Genomic DNA, 23860 nt, shown 5'->3' on the forward strand with positions numbered 1-23860 from the left:
CTCGATCGCTTAGGTTGGAGTCGCAATATTTGTTGGGAATTCCTTCATTGAAGTTGGTCACCATACATTCGAGAATTTTTACCCCCTCTTTTACTAAGGCGCGCTAAACCATTAGTGCGCACGCTAAACACTAATGCATCCATAGACTAACATGCACGCGTTAGCATTTAGCGCGTGCTAATGGGTTAGTGCACCTTAGCAAAAGAGGGCCTTAGGGCTCCTTTTACGAAGGTGCGTTAGGATATTTAGCACGTGGTAGCCAAAAATCTACCGCCTGCTGAAAAGGAGGTGGTAGCGGCCTGCATGCTCGGAAATTTAACGCGTGCGTGTTAAGGCCCTAGCGCACCTTCGTAAAAGGAGCCCTTAGTGTTGCTGGACTGTGTATATGGAATGCTTTACCTATTAATATTCGTCAGATTCCAGTGCTATTATCCTTCCGCAAGGCGTTGAAGGCTTATTTTTTCCAGAAAGCTTTTGGAAATGGAGATGTGTTCAACTGAGCTGTTGAATCATTAGCTTTTGCTTTTTTATATATATGATTTTAGCTTTTTTTTTAAAGAAATTGTGTTGTTTTATGTTTGTGTATTGATTGTGCATGTACTTTTGTAACCCAGATAGATTGTTTGGATATGTGGGATAAAAGTGTTTTTAAATAAATAAAATTAATTTGTTTTTAATAACTGACAGCTTCATGAGATCTTGGATTAGTATTTTCCAAGTATGTAAAAGTTTTTATACTTACCAGAAACTTAGGGCTCCTTTTACGAAGGTGCGCTAGCGGTTTTAGCGCACGGACCAGATTAGCGCTCTAGCCGAAAATCTACCACCTGCTCAAAAGGAGGCGGTAGCGGCTAGCGCACGCGCCTTTGTAAAAGGAGCCCTTATTTTTAACAAGAGACTCGTCACTTTGCAAATGAAAGTGGTTTTAATTGTGTTGAAACTTTAACTTTATATAGTTTTTTAGTGTTGTTTTTTTTATGAGATTGTTGGTTTAGGAGATAGTCTCTTGTTTAAAAGAATAGGTCTAATTGAATATAATCTCTAAAATTTCTGATGCTTTTCTTTTTTTAATTCTTTATTCATTTTCATAACTTACATCAAGTATATCAACAATTTTAACTTAAATACATCACTTGAAATTCTACAATTATTCATATTAAATAGAAATATCCCTTTCCCTCCCATCTTTTCAACATCTCCTAAAGCTTATATCATATAATAAAGTCCCCTCTCCCCCCCTCCCCCACCCCATTCTTTCATTTGTACAAATCAGGGAAAATAATACTTATTCATTGCAATAATTTGTTAATGGCTCCCACACATCTTGAAATTTATTAAAATTTCCTTTCTGAATAACTAATGTTCTTTCCATTTTATAAATACATTTTAAAAAACTTCTGATGCTACAGCAGCTGTATTTAATCTCCTACACAGCATGTAGGAGATTAAATACTCTATACTTGACTGGCAACAACTTGGTAAGCTACATGTTATTTTATTCCTGTTTAAACTGAGGTTCTACTCATTGATTTCTGCAAAGTTGGACACTATTGCAGACTGGCTAATGGCAAATATGCTCAAGGTTAACTCTCAAAAGACAGCAGTGCTGTTTTTCTCTTCAAAGAATTTACCTGAAAATACTTCACATTTCACTATGAAAGGAGTCCCCGTACAATTCTACTCTAAAACCAAAAATCTGGTTGTAGCAATTGGTATTTTAGGAGTCCAATGAGAACAGAATTGCAATAATCAAGTTTGCTCAAAACAAGAGAAGGTATTAGAATACAGAATGAACTTTGTTGAAGAAATGAACGAATGGATCGAATTTGGCAGAGAGCAAAGAAAGATGAGGAAACCAACTTAGAAGTGCGTGAATGAAAGCTTAGCTATTGTTACACCCAGAATTTTGGTTTTAGATGAGAATTGTACGGGGACTCCTTTCATAGTGAAATGTGAAGTATTTTCAGGTAAATTCTTTGAAGAGAAAAGCAACACTACTATCTTTTGAGAGTTAACCTTGAGTATATTTGCCATTAGCCAATCAGCAATAGTGTCCAGCTTTGCAGAAATCAATGAGTAGGACAAGTGAGAAAGTGTATCTAAGGGCAAAATAAGCTGAATGTCATCAGCATATATGTAAAATATACAGCCTAGAGACTGTAGAATGAGAGTGAGCAGCGCAAGAAAAATGTTGAACAATGTTGGACCTAAAATGGAACCCTGCGGTTCTCCTGATTTCATCTCTCTCCCTCTCCTGTTTTCAGACCAAGTTTCCAAGCTTATTAGAGATTTGATTAAACGCCTATCAAATACTAAGCGTTTTACAACAATAAAATAAAGGAGAAGGCAAATTTTAAAAAACAAGATTAAGGGCTCCTTTTACAAAGATGTGTTAGGGCCTTAACGCGCAGAATAGCGCACGCTAAAATGCCCCGCGCGCTAGCCGCTACCGCCTCCTCTTGAGCAGGTGGTAGTTTTTTGGCTAGCGCGCACATCTTTGTAAAAGGAGCCCTAAAATTATAAAAACATGGACAAACACAGAATGAAACATACAGCAAACAAAAAGGAGACAGAGGAGAACTATATTAAGAAATAATAATAATAATTTATTCTTATGTGCCAAAGCCATAATAGTTCAAGGCGGTTTACAACAAGAAGTACTGGACAATCAGTAGAAAATACAACGAATAAAAATGAAATTAAACAGAAATACATTAAGGGCTCCTTTTACTAAGGTGCGCTAGCGTTTTTAGCGCACGCAGATTAGCGCGCGCTAACCCCCAGCTACGCAGCTAGAACTAACACCAGCTCAATACTGGCATTAGCGTCTAGCGCGCGCTACTCCGCGCGTTAATGCCCTAACGCACCTTAGTAAAAGGAGCCCTAAGAGAGAAGAATGAAGTTAAAAACCGATAAAACCTTATGATATAAATCGATCAAACAGCTGCGTTTTTTCCAATTTTCTAAAAGTATAATAAGAAGAAACGGGTTTAAATAAGGTGGCCAGCCAGTTATTCATTATGCCTGCTTGAAAGGCAAGAGTTCTATCCAAGAATCTTTTATATCGACAGAATTTTACTGTCGGGTAAGTAAACAAATGGGAGCAGTCCAGAGAAAAGTGCAAGACCAGGTACTCAGGTGCCATACCAAAAAGTGATTTAAAACAAATGCAATCAAATTTAAAAAGAACTCTTGCCTCCATCCAGTCCCCCCTCAGTCCAGCATATGCCCCTCCCTTTGTGTACTTCTAATAGCTACCATACCAGGGAGCCTCCCAAAGGCCGGCATGTCTCCTCCTTTTCTCCACCATCATCCAGCGTCCCCCTGGCCTCCCAGTCTCATTTTAAAAACTAATTACGGCCTATGGAGGATCGCTGGTGCACTTTCCCTCTGCCGCGGTCTGCCCCAGACCAAAACAGGGACGTTAGGTCAGAGGAGGGGCGGGACAACAAGAAAGGGAAAGTGCACCAGTGATCCTCCACAGTTCGTAACTAGTTTTTAAAGTGAGACTGGGAGGCGAATTGGGCAGCACTAGCTCGCGGGTCCAGCGGGTTCAGACAGCTTCCTTCCCTCCCTGCTGCTGGCACAAACTTTGCAGAGTGAGCCATCGAACGCAGGCTTGTTCGACGATGCTTGTGGCTTTCCCTCTGCAGGGCTGCTTCTTATAGCGCAACTTCCTTTCTTTGTGAACAAAGGAAGTTGCATTACAAAGAAGAGTCCCGCAGAGGGAAGGCCATGAGCACAGTCCAACTGCCCTGTGTAGAGATCGTCTCGCTCTGCAAGGTGTGTGCCAGTGGCAGGGAGGAAGGGAAGCCAGCTGGAGCCACCAGACCCACGAGCGGGGGTGGGTGGGCTGGAGCTGTTGGACCCACGAGCAAGGAGGGGCTGGGCTGGAGCCGCCAGACCTGCGATGGTGAGATATCGGGAACCTGTGATGGGTGGGGTTCCCCGCAGTGCCAATCTTTTCACCGCTCGGCAGTTTTATTGGTTAGCTACTGGAACGGATCACCATATCATGCTCTACTAAAAACCTCTTGCACGGTTTTGTAAAAAGGTGGGGGGGAGGGTCTAGGTGTCTACATCAGCTAGGTATGTCAATCTAGATGACTCACTTCCGGCACCATTTATAGAATTGGGGCTAATTGTCAATAATTAAAATTTATGTACACCTGTGTTATAAAGCTGTGTGTCAATTTTGACGGCCATGGGCAGATCAGGGGCATTCCAGGACTTTGCATGCAGTGTTACAGAATTAGGCAGATCCATGCTAATTTAGGCACGAGGATTTACACCAGGTTTCAGTTGGTGTAAATCCTTGTGCCAAATTCCGGAGCCAAATGCTATTCTATAAACGGTGCCCAATTTGGAGCACCGTTTCTAAAATAGCTCTCAGCACTTTTTTTTTCAGCGTCATATATAGAATTTAGTCCTAACTGCTTAGCACACTTTAGTAAAAGAGCCCCTGCATACAGTACATGCATTAACATACAAACATGCATTACCAACCATACATGTAATATACTGCAGGACTCATTTTCTGAAGCGAGACCTGTAATAATATAGCACACTTGGGTAAAACTAGATCTTAGTGAAAAAATACCAGTTTACAAAACTCAAAATGCTTACTTGGCTCGGCCTTTTTCTTTGCTACATTCTTCTTCTTAGCAGCCACCTCTTGTTTCAGCTCATCCACATTTAGGACAACTTCTGCTTTCTTCATAGGCAAAGAATTTGCTACTGGTTTGCTTGGCTGCACTCCAACTGGGGAGGCAGCGATGATGGGCACTTCTTTGGCTATGACCTCCGAAACAGGCGAAGGATTTGAGGCAGCCGTCTGTGACAATGACACAGCTGGAGCAGGAGCTGGTTCAGCCTTGGTAACTTTCTTCTCCTTCTTTCTCTTGTCTTTAGGGGACGGGGCAGCCTTCTCTGGAGCTTCTTTAGGGGATGGGACAGCCTTCTCGGGAGCTGCTCTAGGGGACGGGACAGCCTTCTCAGGAGCTGCTCTAGGGGACGGGGCAGCCTTCTCGGGAGCTGCTCTAGAGGACGGGGCAGCCTTCTCGGGAGCTGCTCTAGAGGACGGGGCAGCCTTCTCGGGAGCTGCTCTAGAGGACGGGGCAGCCTTCTCGGGAGCTGCTCTAGAGGACGGGGCAGCCTTCTCGGGAGCTGCTCTAGAGGACGGGGCGGCCTTCTCGGGAGCTGCTCTAGAGGACGGGGCGGCCTTCTCGGGAGCTGCTCTAGAGGACGGGGCGGCCTTCTCGGGAGCTGCTCTAGAGGACGGGGCGGCCTTCTCGGGAGCTGCTCTAGGGGACGGGACAGCCTTCTCGGAAGCTGCTCTAGGGGACGGGGCAACCTTCTCGGGAACTGCTCTAGGGGACGAGGCAGCCTTCTCGGGAGCTGTTCTAGGGGACGGGGCAGCTTTCTCGGGAGCTGTTCTAGGGGACGGGGCAGCCTTCTCGGGAGCTGTTCTAGGGGACGGGGCAGCCTTCTCGGGAGCTGTTCTAGGGGACGGGGCAGCCTTCTCGGGAGCTGGTGCAGAAATTGCCACAAAGGTAGGTTCCGTAACGAGCGATTCTGCAACCAAAGAAACTTCAGCGTCAGCTGGTTCTTGTTCTGGTATTTTCTCATTAGGCTTATCCTCTTTTTTCTTGGCTTTTCCTTTCTTCTCAATGGGTTTTTCTTTCTTTTTCTTCTCAACCTTTTGTTGTTGACTCTTCTCAAACTGCTTCCGTTGCTTTGCTAGGGCTTCTTCATAAGATGTCTCCTTCATTGAGAAAGTAGACACCAAAAAGATTCCAATGGCAGAGATGACCATGAAGCTACCAAAGACCATAACACCCACTGTCTGAGGATCATACAAATCCATTGTTGCTTACTGTGTTCTACCTGCAAAACACATATAAATAATTATGCCAAATCATACAACTTCTTTGAAGTCATTTTTACTGTTCTGAAAAAATAGTGTTACTTTGGTTACTAAAACTGAATAATGTCAGGTAACAGGAAAGGTAATTGGTTGTCATCATTCACATACACTCAATTCACAGCAGCTACTTTAACTGGACAGTTTTGATGCAAAGCTGCTGGGGAGAATTCTACTATAATTTAAACAGAGCTGTGCTCTAGTAAGATAAAATGAGAACTTAATAGACTAAACCAGGGGTGTCCAACCTGCGGCGTGAAGTATTTTATGCAGCCCCGGTCGAGGGCAACGCAGTGTTTTCCTCTGCTGCCCCCGGGTGTTTACCGTCTTGCCGGCTTGCTCCTCTGTCTTGCTGCAGCATTTGCGCGGCCTCAGAAAAAAAATTTTTCGGCCAAAGCGGTCCAGGGAAGCCAAAAGGTTGGACACCCTTGGACTAAACAGTGCCCTACTGCCTCTAAAATTAATTACAGCTCAGTAAAACAATATAATATACCTAGCAATTTAAGCACAGTGTAAACAATAACAGATAAGGGCCGAGTGGCTCAAGTTGTCTTCCTGACACTTTCAGTAAAGCAACTTAAATTCCCAAAAGACAGATGTCCAGGAAAACCTAGATATGTCCTCTTTTTAGAGGACTGTCTGGGTGCCTGAAAAAATTTCCAAAACCCAGTTTTGGAAGGCCCCAAGCTCAGGACCGTGTCTGGAGGCCCTCTGCGCATGTGTGGACGCTGACTCAATGATGTCATACACATGCACACATGTGCATGATGTCATCGTGTCAAATGTCCACGCACATGCAGAAGCCCTCCAGACCTCGGGAAAGGAGATGGGAGGTTTGGCTGGGGAAGGAAAGGGGTGGAGCAGGGCCAGGTATGCTCTTTTTTTTTTAAGAGAAAACCTTGCCCTATTATCAACTCAGGGTTAACCCCATGGATACTTGGAAGTCTTGTCAAGCACTGTTCAGGCCTTACCTAGACCTGTACCTGTGCGTGCAAATCCTTCTTATGCATATTCATTAGGGATATTCTGAAAAACAAATTACCGGTAGATAGATGATAGTGTAGTTACAACTTGAGAAACACTGGCTAGTACCACATTCAGCCCAACTGTCTGACTGGCTATGAATTCAAACACATAAATACAGTTTGCAACTAACTACAATATCACTTGTGCATCCATTTCACAGCTCTCATTGTTTGTCTCCATGGCATCTTAGAAACCACCACTACCAAGCTGGCCAGACAGCTTGGGGGCAATGCTGTATGCTGCCACACAGTGAACATAGGCTGGATTCCTATATCAAGTCTTCCATTTCCCAAGTCAGAGTTGGGAAGGCTGCAGCATCCAGAGCCCCTGAAGGAGAAGTACTCTCAATCGTTACTCAAAAGTGGTACTTTTTGGCCAGATAAGCTCATACAATGCACACAGCTCTAAAGGGAGCTGTAGCCTATAGCCCCTGATAAAGGACTGTCACTATGACTTGTCCAGATGAAGGATTATGAAACAGACAAAAATATAACTCATCTGACCTACTAAGAACATAAGAGTTGTCCTACTGGGTCAGAATGATGATCTGTCTAGCCCAGTATCATGTTTCCAACATTGACCAGTCCAGGCTACAAGTTCCTGACAGAGTCCCAAAAAATGGCAAGATTCCATACTACTTAATCCCAAATGCAGTGGCTTTCCATGTCTACCTTAACAATTTATGGACTTTTTCCTCCATTAAAAGGTGTGAGCTAAATCCATATAAATAAAAAGAAATTAAGAAAAAAAAAAGAGATAGATCACTGGAGAAGGACATCATGCAATCGGATGGCTGGGCACGTTGAAAACAACCATGGGGATAACGCTGGAAGACCTTTCCGGACTAGTACAAAACTAATTTCTTTTTAGATCTACAATTCATCAAGTCACTAGGACTCATACACGAGTCAATGGCACCTAACAACAGTCTCAAACACTCAAGGCATTCTAGGCCCATCTGAAAAGAATTCCATGAACCATGATCTGCATACTTTCCCCGCTTGTCTAGCCAACAAATGCATTCTCTCCTGAATTAAACTGAAGCTAAATAGAGGGGCAGTCATTATTCAAAAATATCTTTCAACTATCAATGATGTAGCACAAGTTACATTGATCACGTACTCAATAGCTGGGAAATAATTAACAGATCAGATGAAAAAAATGCTTTTCTGATGTAATGAAATGAAGGTGTTTCTTGAAGGATTTGGATCTTGAAGATAAGTTTCACTTGTAGGCAATAAACCAGCATGCATGCACTTACACAGTTAATAAAAAATCTTGGGCAATTTTAAGCAAATAGTATATCATATTTCTTCTACATTGAATAGTTGCTGAACACAGGTATAGATGAATGATCATGCAGATATACAGTTCAAATTTCAGAAGACTTGAATGATAAAGGAAAGGGATTGCCTTTTTGTGGTCATACAACCACACTCAAAGCGGTTTATAGACAGGTACTTCAAACATTTTTCCTATCAGCCCGGTGGGCTCACAATCGACAGTATCTAATGCAGTGTTTCTCAGTTCGGTCCTGGAGTACCCCCTTGGCAGTCAGGTTTTCAGGATATCCACATTGAATTTGCATGAACTTGATTTGCATACATTGCCTCCATTATATGCAAATATCTTTCATGCATATTCATTGTGGATATCTTGAAAACCTGACTGGCAAGGGGGTACTCCAGGACCGAGTTGAGAAACACTGATCTAATGTACCTGGGGCAGTGGAGGATTAAGTGACTTGCCCAGGATCACAGGGAACAGTGCAGGGTTTGAACCCACAGCCTCAGGGTGTTGAGGCTGTAACTCTAACCACTGTGCCACATTCTCAAGGCCCATGGTCACTGCAGGGCACATACAAGTGTAATCCAAGTCCTGCTCATACAGTCCTGGATGCCGGCCAAGCTCTTTGTTAGGCACTTGATTTATAAAAAGTGTTATAACTGATGAGCAGGGCACGGGCTTGGATAATATAGTCTATTCTGCTTCAGCCATTCCCAGCATCTTTATGTATTTTTCATTTTCTTCAGATGATTGTGTTTAAAATGCCTTCTATAGTTTAATGGGAAGAGTTTAAGAGCTTAAAGGGCTTATTACTAAAGAATGCTTATTATTAATGATAACAGACATATTTAACACCCTTTAGTCCATCTCCCTCCCCCTGTGAAGGAAGAATTTATTAAAAGATATCAGGCCCTTAGGGGGAAATGCTATAAGAGAGGCACTTAAAGTTAGGCACCTAAATTAATTAATAAATTGGTTTTAATTATGCAAGGAAAACCCCCCCCAAAAAGCAAAGGAGAAGGGGTCCGACACAATGTCCCCCAGCCAATGTAAAGCCAATCGAGACTCTTGCCCATTTAATTATGCAAGCTCATAATTGAAAAAAAATAAAAATCGGGTGATAATTATAGTCATAGGCTTAAGTTTCCCTCTTCCTCCCCACCCTCCAAAAAAGGTTTATAGATGCTTCCAACGTCTTTGTCTCTCAGCCAAATCTTCAAAGATCTTCAAGACCTTAGATCCTCCACCTCAGTTATTCCTGCCATGAAAGTTCCATAATTTAAAAAAAAAATGGACCATATAACCTGCTGCTCTTTACCCTCCCCCCCCACCCCAAGTTCTAAATTCTGGAAGAAGGGGGATTGTAAGGGCTTGAAATCTTTTTAAACCTCAGGGGTGGGGAGTTAATGCTAAAGTGGTTTGCTTTAGTGACGGGGCATTAACACGAATACTAATACACCAGTGAAAATAGTTAAGATGGATAGCCAACGTGGGAGAAAGTGGTCCAAGAGAATTAACAGGTACATTTACTTGCCAATGCTCTCATTGATAGCTGACTCCGCCCACTTTCCTGACATTCCTTCTCTGTTCCCAGTCAGTAATTAAACTCAACTGCCTGAGGCAAGTTGTGCTTCCTTGAGTAAGCAGGTTGTACTCCTTGGGCAAGTTCTCTGGGGCAACTCAAATTTTTGTACATCTCATTCCTTCTCTATTGCTTTTCCATTCCTGTCATTATACCTGCATAACATTCCATGTTGTTGTTGGAGGGCTCTTCGATTCCACCCCTCTGGAGCAACTGCCCCCTCTCTTTACATCGCCTTTCTGCCAGGACTGAGGCAACGATTCTCATTGACTGCTCCTCAAGTTGCTCCACTTCTTCTTGCTTATCTTATGTCTCTGCTGTCTCTAATGCCATTCCTTCCACTTCTCAATGGCATGGTGACAGAATTTGTCACCATCCCCGTCCCTTTAGATAACCATGGGAAACCAACCCATGTCATTCTTTAGTCTCTCTCTCAACCTCAGCCTTCTATACCAACATTCTTCAATGCAAGGCTCTGATTCTTATGAGCAAATTATAGGATAATGAAGTCACTGTGACATCACTGATGTGATTGGCTCTTAGTCTCTGGTATTCAGAGCAGATATTGTGATGTCATAATGCCTCATTCCACCAGTCCCCGTCATTCTTTAGTGTCTATCTCAACCTCAGTCCTTCTACACCAGCATTCTTCAGTGCAAGGCTTGAGGGTCAGTGGTTGTGTCCATTCATACTCTGATTCTTCCCTCTCTCCTTAAAGAATGACATGGGGCTGGTTTCCCGTGGTTCTCCGCGGGGATGGTGACAAATTCTGTCACCGTGTCATTCTCTGCTTCTCACTTTACCCCTTTTCTTATCTGCAGATTGCTGAAAAGAAAAACTTTAGCCATTTTGTACTTATTGTAGATCACTCCTGCACCTATCCTGTGCCTTAATTAAACTTGGCTTATAAGGGGTGAAGAAGCAATTTTTAATCAATGTTCCCACCCCCCTGCTACTCTTTTTCAGCCTTCTGTCTCCCACTCTGGCAGCAGTATGGCTCTTTTTTTCCCTCTTCTGTTTCAATTTGTGAAATTTCTACTGATTTCTTATAAGAACATAAGAAGAACATAAGAAGTTGCCCCCGCTGAGTCAGACCAGAGGTCCATCTTGCTCAGCGGTCTGCTCCCGCGGCGGCCCATCAGGCCTAGTGCCTGAACAGTGGTCCCTAATTAATTTTGTAACTTACCTCTAATCCCATCCCTATAATCTACCTTTACTCTTATCTGTACCCCTCAATCCCTTTGTCTTCCAAGTACCTATCCAAAGCTTCTTTGAACCCCTGTAGCGTGCTCCTGTTTATCACATCCTCTGGTAGCGCGTTCCATGTATCCACCACCCTCTGTGTGAAAAAGAACTTCCTGGCGTTTGTTCTAAACCTCTCCCCTTTCAATTTCTCTGATTGCCCCCTTGTACTTATTGATCCTCTTAATTTGAAAAATCTGTCCCTGTCTATTTTTTCTATGCCCTTCATGATCTTGAAGGTTTCTATCATGTCTCCTCTAAGTCTCCGCTTTTCCAGGGAGAAAAGCCCTAGCTTTTTCAGTCTGTCAGTATATGAGAGGTCCTCCATGCCCTTTATTAGCTTAGTTGCTCTTCTCTGGACCCTCTCAAGTACCTCCATGTCCTTCTTGAGGTACGGCGACCAGAACTGAACACAGTACTCCAGGTGCGGGCGCACCATAGCACGATACAGTGGCAGGATGACTTTCTTTGTCCTGGTCGTGATACCCTTCTTAATGATAACCAAGAGCTTCTTCTTGTGAAAATTAATTTTCATATCACTTTTTATGTGCTTCTTGTTTGCTCCCACCCCCCTCCAGCCTTTGATACAGGGTCTTAAGACTGCTTAATTCAATCCATTTCTAAAGTGGTGACCCTATATTCTAATTTGCTTATTCTTAGTGATTTCAATTTTCATTAGGACAATCCCTCCCATACCTATGATAAGGCTTTTTTCTTTCTTCTGTTGGATCTCTCTCTGACACAAGTGACTATTCTGACCCATCAAGCAAGTCATACCTTTGACTTAGTTATTTCTTCTTCTCTTTCATATTTCTCTTTTATGCCGTTTCCATGGTCAGATCATTTCATAATTTCTTTCAAGCTTCAGCATTTGAATGGTCTGGTTTCTGATTTTGTTCATCCTTCCTCCACTGTCTATTATTAGACCCTTCCTAAAGTCAATCCCTCCGCTATTCCCTCTCTATTCTTTCTTATCCTCTGATTTTATGGATTTACCCTTGGATTCTCAGACCCGTATCTATAACTCAGTCTTCAAATCTGTTCTCCCCCACCCCACCCACCAATTTCATCTCAGGTCACTACTAATTCTAAATATGGCTCAAGTTTTTCACATGCAAAATGGTTCCTCTTGAGTGTCTCTCTGTTACATTATCAAACTCAACATGCTGAGACTGGAGGAAGCAAAAGGAGTGCCACATCTCTTAACTTTAATAAAAACATCTATAATTTCTATCACTTTCAAATAAAACAAAAAAGGCCTGTTACTGTTTGCAAACTCAGAAAGCTGTGAATAGGCCAAAGAAGCTTTTTTCAGTCTTCCAAGGTCTCACCTCGACTAGTAACACCACCAGCTGTTCCTTGTTATCTGATGATTTTGCAATTTTTTTTAGCCTCCAGATTTCCCAGCTTCATGCTCAACAATTGTCCTCTTCTTCCATTGTTGCCTCCACTCCTTCTAACCTATCTTTACCTGCTGATTTATGATCATCTCCTGATCCCCATTTTCTAACTTAGTTCTAATGCACTATTTGTCTTCTTTCCCTACTCTTACCTTGACCTTTTTTACTAAGCAAGTATGCATTTCTCGATCTACGATTTCTGTACTTGATCCCTTTCCATCTTCTTGGATCTCCAATCCCCATCACTGTTTCCTATCTTATATTTTTTGAATGGTCTGTAACAATCTTTCTTTGGAACTAGTTCTCCTTTCCTGGAAACATGCAATTGTATGTCCACTAATCAAGAAAGCTTCCCTCAATCCTGCCGCTCCATCCAGCTACCATCCTATTTCCAAACTCCCTTACCTTTCTAAAATCACTGAACGTATTGTTTCCAAACAGCACTCAGACTTTACCAAAATCATCCTTGGACCTCATCAATCAGGTTTTCGCCCTAAACACAGTTGTGAGATGTTTTAGGTTATCCTTCTGAATTTTCTTCAGTCATCTCTTGATAAGGGCAATAAAGTAATGCTTGTTTCATTAGATTTCATTTCTGAATTTGATCTTGTGGACCACACAATTCTTCTCACTCGTCTTTGGGATCATGGCATTTCAGGCTCTGTTCTCTCTTGGTTTACTTCTTTCCTAACTGATCGCTTTTTCAGCTTTTCCTACTCATTATCTTGATCTGTACTTCTTTTACTTGTGGTGTTCCTCAGATTCTGAACTTGCTTCTCTTCTTTTCAACATTTTTAAAGTCCTTTAGCCTCCTTAATTCAAGAACATGTTATCAAACCTTTTTTTATGCTGATGACATTTTATTAATCCATGAAACTGCCACTACCACTGATCTCTCTCTTCTTACTTCTGTGCTATACTCAAGCCTCCTCCTGGCTTTCTGACAACTGTCTTCTGCTTAATCTTTCAAAGTCTCTCACCTTCTGGATCACTGGGAAGAGCCCAACTCCAAATCTATCACTAACCCTGTTGAATGCCCCCCTGTCACTCTGGTCGCCCACTTTAGGTACTTGGGAATTATCCTAGATCAACAACTCTCTATTGATCACCATATCTCTGCCTTATCAAAATCTTGTTTCTTCACCTTGAGATTGTTCAGATCCATTCATTCTTTTCTTGATCAGGCTTCTCAAAAACCTATCCTGTATGTTCTTCTCATGTCCAAACTAGACTATTGCAATAGTGTTTTTTTCAGGACTTCCCCGTATCAGCTTCATAGACTACAAACTATTCAAAATATCACCATTCGTATTCTTTCACATGCCACCCATTTTGATAGAATTACTCCTTTATATATTCAGCATCATTGGCTTCCTATTGCTTGCAATATCCAATTTAAGATTCTTATGCTCACTTTCAAATCTATTCCTTCATATGAGGGTCATTTCATAAATAATGCACACTATTTTTTTTTTTTATTTACATGCAGTGTTCTCCCCAGACATTTTTTCCAGCTGGGTGGCATGAAAAAGTAGCCGGGTGGGGCGCGATGGGAAAATTTGTTGGTGGGGAAAATTAACCCCCTCTTTTACTAAGGTGCGCCAACATTTTTAGCACGCGCAAACTCCTGCGCTACACAGGAAAACTAACGCCAGCTCAATGCTGGCATTAGTGTCTAGCGCGTGTGGTAATTCTGTGTGCGCTAAGCACACGCTAAAACTATTTTCGCAACTTAGTAAAAGAAGCCCTAAATGTGTACTATTTTTATTAATTAATTATTATTATTTTCCAATGCTCAATAGGACTTCCTTTAAGGTTTGACACTTGTGCCAGAATATTTTTACTTAATTTAAGAAGCATCCAATGCTAGAAGGGAATAATTAGATATTTGCCCTCTTTCAAATGGTATAGAGCAGGGATCTCAAAGTCCCTCCTTGAGGGCCGCAATCAAGTCGGGTTTTCAGGATTTCCCCAATGAATATGCATTGAAAGCAGTGCATGCACATAGATCTCATTCATATTCATTGGGGAAATCCTGAAAACCCGACTGGATTGCAGCCCTCAAGGAGGGACTTTGAGACCCCTGGTATAGAGGTTTAAAAAAGGGAAAGGCGTTAATGAAGTCATTAGGTTCAATTTAGCCATTTATTTCTGCATGAATTTAAACAACTAAAAAAAAAAGATAAATATAGCTCATCCAGTCATACAAGAATGGCTCTACAGCAGGAGTGCCCACACTTTTTGGGCTTGTGAGCTACTTTTAAAATAACCAAGTCAAAATGATCTACCAACAATAAAATTTTAAAAAACACAAAGCACACTGTACGCAGAGAAAATGTTAATTATCATTTATATTCCGCGAGTTTTCAAAGAGGTCAAGGCAGATGACTTTATGCAATGTCACCTCAGGAACAACTGTACAAAAATAAACAAATATACCCCCTCCCTTTTTACTAAACCACAATAGCGGTTTTTAGCGCAGGGAGATGTGTTGAATGCCCTGCACTGCTCTCGATGCTCATAGGCTCCCTGCGCTAAAAACCGCTATTGCGGTTTAGTATAAGTGGGCCATAGTGCAAAATATAGACTGCAGATATAAATTCTCAAAATGGACACATTTTGATCACTAAATTGAAAATAAAATCATTTTTCCTACCTTTTTGTCTGGTGATTTCATGAGTCTCTGGTTGCACTTCCTTCTTCTGACTGTAAATCCAATATTTATTTATTTCTGCCCCTTCCCTTTTCTGTCTCTCTTTCTTTCTCTCTCCCTCCTGACTGCCTGTTTCTCTCTCCCCCTGCCCCCTCTTTATTTCTGCCTTTCTTTCTCTCTCCCCCTATCCCCCCCAAGCCATCACGCCAATTTCTCCACTTCCCCCATTCTTTCCCTACCCCCTAAGCCACCACGCCGATTTCTCCCTGCTGCTTCCCTGAGCTAGGCCAGGCATGTACAAGCGCCGGACTCACAAGACTTTATCTCAATTCTAACGTCGGAGAGGAAGTTCCAGGCCAGCCAGGCAGTGATTGGCTGGCCCAGAACTACCTCACTGACGTCAGAATTGACGTCAGAGGTGAAGTCTTGTGAGTCTGGCGCCTGTCCTGGCTCGGGGAGGCAGGAAGAAAAAGATTGCAAAGGCAAAGCAATCGACTCACATTGCCTTTGTGATCTACTGGTTGATCGCGATCGACCATTTGGGCACCCCTGCTGTTATGGTATCCTGTCCTGACCTGAGGAAAGGGGTTTAGTCCCAAAAAAACTGCCTTATTTCAATTTCCTATTTATAAACTTTAATTAATACAGTTACAATACTATTTGATTCTATGTAAAGCAACAAAAAAATTGTTTTTTCTACCTTTTGTCGTTTCTGCTTTAATTATCTTCTCTTCAGCGTTTATCCTCGCTCCCTTCCATGCAACATCTGTCCTCTCTTTGCCCCTTCCACCCAGCCTTTGCCCTCTCTCTCTCTCTACCCCTTCCATCTACTGTCCACCCTCTCTCTGCCCCTTGCATTCTCTGTCCACCCTCTCTCTGCCCTTTCCATCCAGTGTCCGCCCTTTTTCTGTTCTATATGGCATCTTCCCTCTTTCTATGTCCCTTCAATAAACTGTATATCCTGTGCCCTTTCTCTCCTTTGTACATGATTCATTTCAGTTTCACCCCTCCCCTATGCTCTGGCATCTTTCTCTTCTCCTTTTCTTCCTTTCTTCCCACTCCACCCCATGGTCTGGCATCTCTATCTCCTTCCCTTCTCTTCCCCATGCCCTAGCATCTCCCTCCTCCCCCATATGCGCTGACATCTCTCCCCCCCCCCATGGTCTGGTAGCTCCTTTCCTTTCCCTCCCTCCCATGGTCTTGGCATCTCTTGCCTCTCCTCTCCCTTCCCTAATCTTCCTTCTCCCCTCTCTCTCCCCAATTAGGTGCTGCTGCAGCAGCACTTCTCATCCCCCTCCCCCTCCTCAATTGGTTGCTGCTGCTGCACTTTTCTTCCCCTCCCCAATTGCGTGCAGCAGCAGCTTTTTTCTTCCCCCCCAAATTGGGTGCACCAGCTTTTCTCTTCCCCCTCCCCCCAAAAAAAATTGGGTCAGCAGCAACATTTCTCTTCCCTTCCCCCCAAAATGGGTGCAGCAGCAGAATATTTTTCTTCCCCCTCCCCTCCCCTATTCGGTGTAGCAACAACATTTCTCTTCCCATCCTTCCCAGCTCACAAACCCGGTAGTCGCTAGGCAAGTTGTAAGCTTCCCTCCATCGCTGACCTATCTTTCATAGATCAGCGATGGAGGGAAGCTTACAACTTGCTGCTTTTACTTGCTTCGGGCCTTCCTCTTTGCCGGGTCCTGCCTACTTTCTGTTTTCGTGAAGGCAGAACCCGGCAGTGAGGAAGGCCCGAAGCAAGTAAAAGCAGTAAGTTGTAAGCTTCCCTCTAGGGCTCTGTGTGCGTGCTGGCTTCCCTTCTCTCCGAAACTGGAAGTTGCGTCCCATGGGGGGGAGGGAAGAGAAGGGAAGCCGGCATGCACACAGAGCCCCGGAGGGAAGCTTACAACTTACTGCTTTTACTTACTTTGGGCCTTCTTCGCTGCCAGGTCCTGCCTTCACAGGAACAGAAATTAGGCAGGACCCGGCAACAGGAAGGCCCGAAGCAAGTAAAAGCATGCTGGCAAAAAAAAAAAAAAAAAGGCAGGCGTCAAACAAAATTTTCGGCGGCGAGTCAGCCCGGGAAGGAGCATCGGCGGCAGCAGCAGCAGGATTAGCTGGGCGGTCATCTAAATCAGCCGGGCGCAGTGCCCGGCTGTAAGGCCCTGAGGAGAACACTGTACATGTTTTATTTTTTTTTCAAGTATTTCTTTACAATCCTTCAATATAGTCTCCCTGCTTTGCAATGACTGAGTCCCAACATCCGGGAAGCTTCATTATTCTATCCAAGATACTGTTTTAGTTCAGTTGCCGAATGGCTCGGGAACCAGCGGAAGAAAGCTCTTCCAGAGATGCAAAACGATGTCCATGCATAAGTTGTTTCAACTTTGGAAAAAGGTAAAAGTCTGGTGGTCTCATGTCTGGACTTTAGGGAGCATGAGGTAACACCTCCCAGCCGTATTCGTGTAGTTTTTCAATGACATTTACTATGTACGGGCAAGCTTTAAAGTGGAGCAAAACTTCACATCGTGATGCTAGCTTCTCTTCTGCCGATCATTTCTTCAGGGCTCTTAAATGTTAACAACGCTTAAGAGTCTACAGATCATGAAACATTGGCCATCATCGGCTTTATATTAATTCAGTGAGGAAGCCGAAGAGAAGCTAGAATCACGATGTGAAGTTTTGCTCCACTTTAAAGCAAAGATAAGTACTGCTTGCTTTTGGACCATCTTTTAAGTCATCACTAAGGGGTTGTTTTGCCTATGATAGATGACTGGAGAGGAAATTAAAGAGCAATTTAAGCTCCCCTTCATAGCTCCAGAGCTTCTGAGGCGTTTTTCCCCAGTTTGTATGTATTTTTATAGTTCATTCAAAGTATGTCCAGTGACCACAAGGGGTTAAGCTTTAGAGCATTTATGCTACCAGTGCAAATTTACTACTGGAGTTACAGTAACTGATGGATTTCTAGAATATGTTATGTAATATCGCCCAGGTCAGTGGTCGGCAAACTGTGGCGGCTCTTAGCCACTTGAGTGCGGCTCACGGCTCATATAGAGCAGGGGTGCCCAACCTGCCAAGCCACCGCCATCGGGGAACAGGCCGCTGCCGAGTTCTGAGCTCCCCCTGTTTCCCTTCCGAGAGAGAGAGAGAGACACACACACAGAAAGAAAGGGGGCATGGAGAGAGAGTGAAAGAAAAAGTTGGGGAGAGGAAGCAAAAAGTTGGGCTGAAAGAAGGGAAGAAATATTGAATGCACAGTCAGAAGTATAAAGTGCAACCAAAGACTCATGAAATCACCAGACAACAAAGGTAGAAAAATGATTTTATGTTCAATTTAGTGATCAAAATTTGTCCGTTTTGAGAATTTATATATGCTGTCTATATTTTGCACTATGACCCCCTTTTACTAAACCGCAATAGCGGTTTTTAGCGCAGGGAGCCTATGAGCATCGAGAGCAGCGCAGTGCATTCAGAACAGCTCCCTGCACTAAAAACCATTATCGAGGGTTAGTAAAAAGGGAGGGGATATATTTGTCTATTTTTGAATAGTTGTTACTGAGGTGACATTGCATAAAGTCATCTGCCTTGACCTCTTTGAAAACCCACGGAATATAAATGATAATTAACATTTTCTCTGCGTACAGTGTGCTTTGGGTTTTTAAAATTTTATTTTTGGTAGATCATTTTGACTTGGCCACGAAGGTAAGGGGGAGGGAGGGGAGCCGCTGGAAGACATCTAGTAATCCTTGCAGGCTTGACTGTGCAGGGAATTATTTTTGTAAAATCATGTTTTGTTATGTGACTGACATTATTTAGACTTTAATTTCTATGAATGAATAGAATGAAAATTATATAAAATTGCTTGCTTTATGTGCGTGCGCAGAAGGGAGGTGGAGAGAGTGGGCTAAGGATGCTGAAGGGAAATGGGGAAGAGAGAGTGGGGAGAAGACGCCGATTTCTAATTGACCATTGTACAGAATATTGTTTCTTTTTATACTTTAATATAATAAGTTCAGTATAAAACTATTTGAGGCTTGTGTAGATTGGATCAGATGGTTTGCAGGGATGGGGACTGAGCTCATGGGGACGGGGCAGGAACAGAGACAAATTTTTCCTCTTGTCATTCTCTAGGCTCTGCCATGAATAGATTTCGACTACGTGCGGGCGAGCGGGGTGTCAGTTGGGTTGACATAGCCATCATAGCATAAGCGGACATGGAGTATGGCTCTCAAAAAAATCTTAATCGTACTGCTGATTTTGGCTCTTTTGACTGAGTTTGTCTACCACTGGCCTAGGTACATGTATAAATGCCAAAATTAGCATTAATGTGTGTTAAATGCTAGTATTCTATAACCTATGCATGTATTTGGTGATTAACATTATGTGTCAGCTTATAGAATTGTCCTTTAGTGTGTGAATTAGCGTGTGCTTCCATGCTTGCGCTGGGAAAATTAAAAGGGTAAAGGGCGAGGGAAGGGGCGTGTGCGGTAGGGGGAAAAGGGAAGGAGCGGGGGCTGGAGAAGAGGGCAGGGGGAGGTGCTACCGTCCTGGGCGCCAGTCACCCTTGCTACTCCACTGGAGCAAGGGGTGCAGAAGGAACAGGATGGGGGGGTGGAGAGGCGGGCAAGAGCATGTGGTGGAGCCACCGCCCCAGGCACCTCCTACCCTCGCTATGCCACTGAAAGAATATGCTTGTATTTTCCTGATTTGACAATGTATGAAGGTATAGTATCCAAGTATGCATCTGAGAAGAAGACCCATGACCTTGATGTTGTTTATGTTATATGTGAGGTTGCGGGCGATTTTGGATTTGTGGGAGTATTTTAATGTGTGTCTGTTTAAATTTATTTTATTTATTTAAAATATTTATATCCCGCAAATCCAACAATGCTAAGCGGGTTCCAAAATTGCATACATAAAAAAAAAAAAAAAAAAAAAGACAAAACACAGAAAAAATACAAAATCTATGTAACAAGAGCTAAAAAAAACTACACACAGAATCAACAAATCTAAAATATCATAAAAAGAAGAGAGAGAAAAAAACAAAACAAAAGCAGATCATATAACTAAAAAAGATATTCAATGAACGTCTTTTTTTACTGTAAACCACCTAGGATTTTAGGCGGGTAATAAACAGTTTTAAATAAATAAATAAATCTTCCCTGTGTGCTATTCTACAACACTGCATTTCTAAATTGTCGCGTATGCAACCCCAAAGAGGGCATGGCCTTAGAAGAGGCACAGGCGGATCAGAGGCGTTCCCCAAATTTAGGCGCAATGTTACAGAATAAGGGAGTTATGCTCCCAACTTGCGTGCCAGGATTTATGCCAGGTTTCAGCCGGTGTAGGTTCTCGTACTCAGTTGGGTGTGAGAATCTGCGCTCAGCGCTGTTCTATAAAGGGTGCTCAGCCTGCTGCTCCCTAGAATAGTGCTTTGTGTGGATTCTTCCTAGCGCCTAAGCACCATTTATTGAATCCGGCCCTAACTGTTTTCCATACTTTACTAAAAGGGCCCTCAAGTTTAGAATAGGAGGTTATAATATAAAGAGATGTCAGCAGAAAAGTGATTTTGTTAAAAATGCGCACTGCTAAACCAGCCTAGGAAAACAGAACTGGCCATTTAAATACCTTATCCATTCTAAATATTTAACATTCCACCTCCTTATCCAAAAGGCTTTATGAGGCTCAATGGGATTCCCATCAAAAAGATCATTCCAGAATTAGGTATTTCTTCTCTCATTATCTTGGATTGTACTTTGGCTAAAATAACTCCTTTTTCCAAAACTGTTATTCCCACTACAAATGTTGGCCTAAAAAGATCTTTTAAAAAATGTATATTTCTAAATCTCTGCATCTATTAAATACTGTGGAGGCAAGCCAAGCTAGAATCAACAGTAGGAAAGGTTGTATAGCTTTCCCGGATTTTTTTTATTTTTTTTTATATATATAGCTTGGCTTGTCAGCTGCAATATGCATCTGACTGGTATCAAAACACTCTGAACTTAATCCTGATGAAAAAAAAACAGATGGCGTTGAACTCTTTGGAGCAAATTTGTTTGCATGCCAAGTGGAATCTGCTGGTTAAGACAATAATTTTGATAAGGATCAGGATTAGGAATAAACTAGGTCTCAGTTCACTCTTGACACCATTTCTTTCACTGATGGACAATAGAAAGCTGGGCCTGTTTTCAATAGATCTTTCTCAAAATGTTATAGGAGCCCTTTTACTTAAGTGCTGTCGTTTTTGCACTTACTCCATGTTCTTTTTATGTGTGTGTGTGTTCAAAAGTTTTATTGGTATATAACAATACAAGACAAAGGGCTCCTTTTACTAAGGTGCGCTAGCGTTTTTAGCACACGCAGGAAATTACCGCGCGCTACGCTTCTAGAACCAACGCCAGCTCAATGCTGACGTTAAGGTCTAGCACGCGCTATTCTGGGCGTTAAAGCCCTAGCGTACCTTAGTAAAAGGAGCCCAAAATGTCATGTAAAGAAAACAAACAGAAAGAACGACAATAGGAGGAATACAAGACAAACGTTCAATGTCCGAGTATAGGAAAGACAATCAATAACATTAAGTAAGGTCTACAATGTATGGTAAAGAAGCATCAATCAGGAAGAATAATATGTAATCCAACAGAAAATATAAAATGCACAATATTCTCCCACAGAAACAGAAGAAACAACAATAAGAGTTGGTAATGGTGAGAAACAGGATGGCATACCGATAAGAATGTGAGGTTAAATGAAATGCTGAAGATATCAGAGTGAGTGTAGAGCGCAATATTCTAGTATGGGGTCCCATATGTCATGAAATTTATTCAAGGATCCAAACTTTTCAGCATGGATGCGTTCATATTTAACAACAATAGAAACATTGGACCACCAAGCAGAGTAGGTAGCAGAAGCAAAAGGCTTCCAATTTGATAGGATTACTTTGAGTGCCATTAGAATTAAGCCATGTAACAATAGGATCTGAGGTCTGGAAATGCAGCAATGAAGAGCTCCCGTCTAAAAAATAATGACAGCAAAAGATAAGGGTTGGTGGATATTAAGGATCTCTTCCACTGCCTTCGATTTGTCCCCAGAAATTCTGCAGCAGAGGACACTCAAAGAACATGTACCTAAACGAACCCTCCATAACGTTGCAAGACCAACATTTATCCTGATATTGAGGTCCAAGTTTAGAAATCCGGCGGGGTATCCAAAAAGCTCTATTCATAATACAGTAAGCAGTTTGCATCATGGAGGAAGAATGGAGGGACCGGGCAGCGGACAACCAAGTTTCAGACCAGACCATATGTCATCATCAAATGTCATGTTTAAATCTTTGTGCCAAGCCTCTCTCAAGGATAAGTCAGGCGAGAATTTGTATTGCTGAAATAATTTGTACCAGTTGGAAGCTTCGTGTCGTTTGAAAGCGATCTTGTCACAGTGACAGAGGAATGAAGGGTATAACTGACAAGACTTATCTGGAAGTAAATCCTTTTTAATAGAATGAGTAAGCTGAAGCCATCAGAAAAATTGTGATGTGGAAGGCTATAGGTTCTGCAGATTGTGTCAACATAGCGCTCAAAATTTAGAGCCTGTAATTACGAGGGGGCATGAACATGGGAGGGGATTGGGCAGTTCAGGAGGCATACGCAGCACTTTCACACTAAGATTCTAGAATACTGTCAGTTACACGTGCAACTGCAACATGTAGTTACCGTCATTTAAGGTGACTAGATTTTTGTCTTGCAAATCTGGGACACCTGGGCGAGTCAGGTGGGGTGGGGCAGGGCCAGATGGGTGGAGTGTTTCAGCTTGGCGGAAAGATAGCGTGGTCCTGGGCTGAGGGAATAAGGCGCAACCCGGAGTGGCTCACCGCATATATCAAAGAAGTTGTATTAAGGAGTCTGAGAAATACATTGGAGGAAATATTTGCATTGACTGTTCTTTAAAGTTTTACTATCTGGTAAGTACCGTATTTTTTGCTCCATAAGACGCACTTTTTCCATCCCCAAAAATCAGGGCTGTGGAGTTGGAGTCGAGGAGTCGGAGTCGGAGGAAATTTCAGGTACCTGGAGTCGGAGTCAGAAGTACAAAAAACTGAGGAGTCTGAGTCGGAACATTTATCTACCGACTCCATTTTTGAACTTGGCATACCAATCACGAGCGATTCTTTCAGCTATAGCACCCACTATATACACAGCACAAATGATGCGAGCAGCTTCTGCGGCCTTAGAACCTTGATTAAAAGCAAAAAGAAGGTGGTGTCGAAAATGCTCATTTCTCTCAACTTGACATTCCATTTTAACTATCTGAAAATTAACCAGTGCTGTGGAGTCGGAGTCGGAGGAAATTTCGGGTACTTGGAGTCGGAGTCTGAAGTACAAAAAACTGAGGAATCGGAGTTGGAACATTTATCTACCGACTCCACAGCCTGGTGGAAATAAGGGTGCGTCTTATGGAGCGAATACCCAACCCCCCCCCCTACCTTTTTTTTCATCGTCACCCTCCCTCGCTAGATGCAGCTGCCTGCCTGGTCCCGGCAAGCAGTGACAGCTGATGCGGTTTGCTGCTCAAGTCCTCTTCTTTCCCTTGCAGGCAGGCAGGTGCCCCCCTCCCCATATTACCTCTTTTTTTCATTATCACCCTCACTCGCTAGACACGGCTGCCTGCATGGTACCAGCAAGCAGTGATGGCTGATGCGGCTCAACTCTTCTTTTCCCTTGCAGCGGAGCGGCACACAGGACTGCTTGCCTCAGGAATAAGAAAATACATTG

General features: G+C 42.8%; 1 protein-coding gene across 6 annotated transcripts in view; it reads right to left on the reverse strand.

Annotated features, from left to right (window-relative positions):
- The window catches only part of RRBP1 (ribosome binding protein 1), a 205083-nt gene that overhangs the window by 140505 nt on the left and 40718 nt on the right, over positions 1 to 23860 (reverse strand). For all 6 annotated transcript variants that reach the window (XM_033935933.1, XM_033935932.1, XM_033935929.1 and 3 more), the window contains exon 2: positions 4627 to 5886. In XM_033935933.1, the coding sequence (XP_033791824.1) occupies positions 4627 to 5866 (1240 nt within the window). In that variant the 5' untranslated portion in view covers positions 5867 to 5886. The remainder of the gene's footprint in view (positions 1 to 4626; positions 5887 to 23860) is intronic.

The sequence above is a fragment of the Geotrypetes seraphini genome, chromosome 3, assembly GCF_902459505.1.
Source record: "Geotrypetes seraphini chromosome 3, aGeoSer1.1, whole genome shotgun sequence".
Taxonomy (NCBI): Eukaryota; Metazoa; Chordata; class Amphibia; order Gymnophiona; family Dermophiidae; genus Geotrypetes; species Geotrypetes seraphini.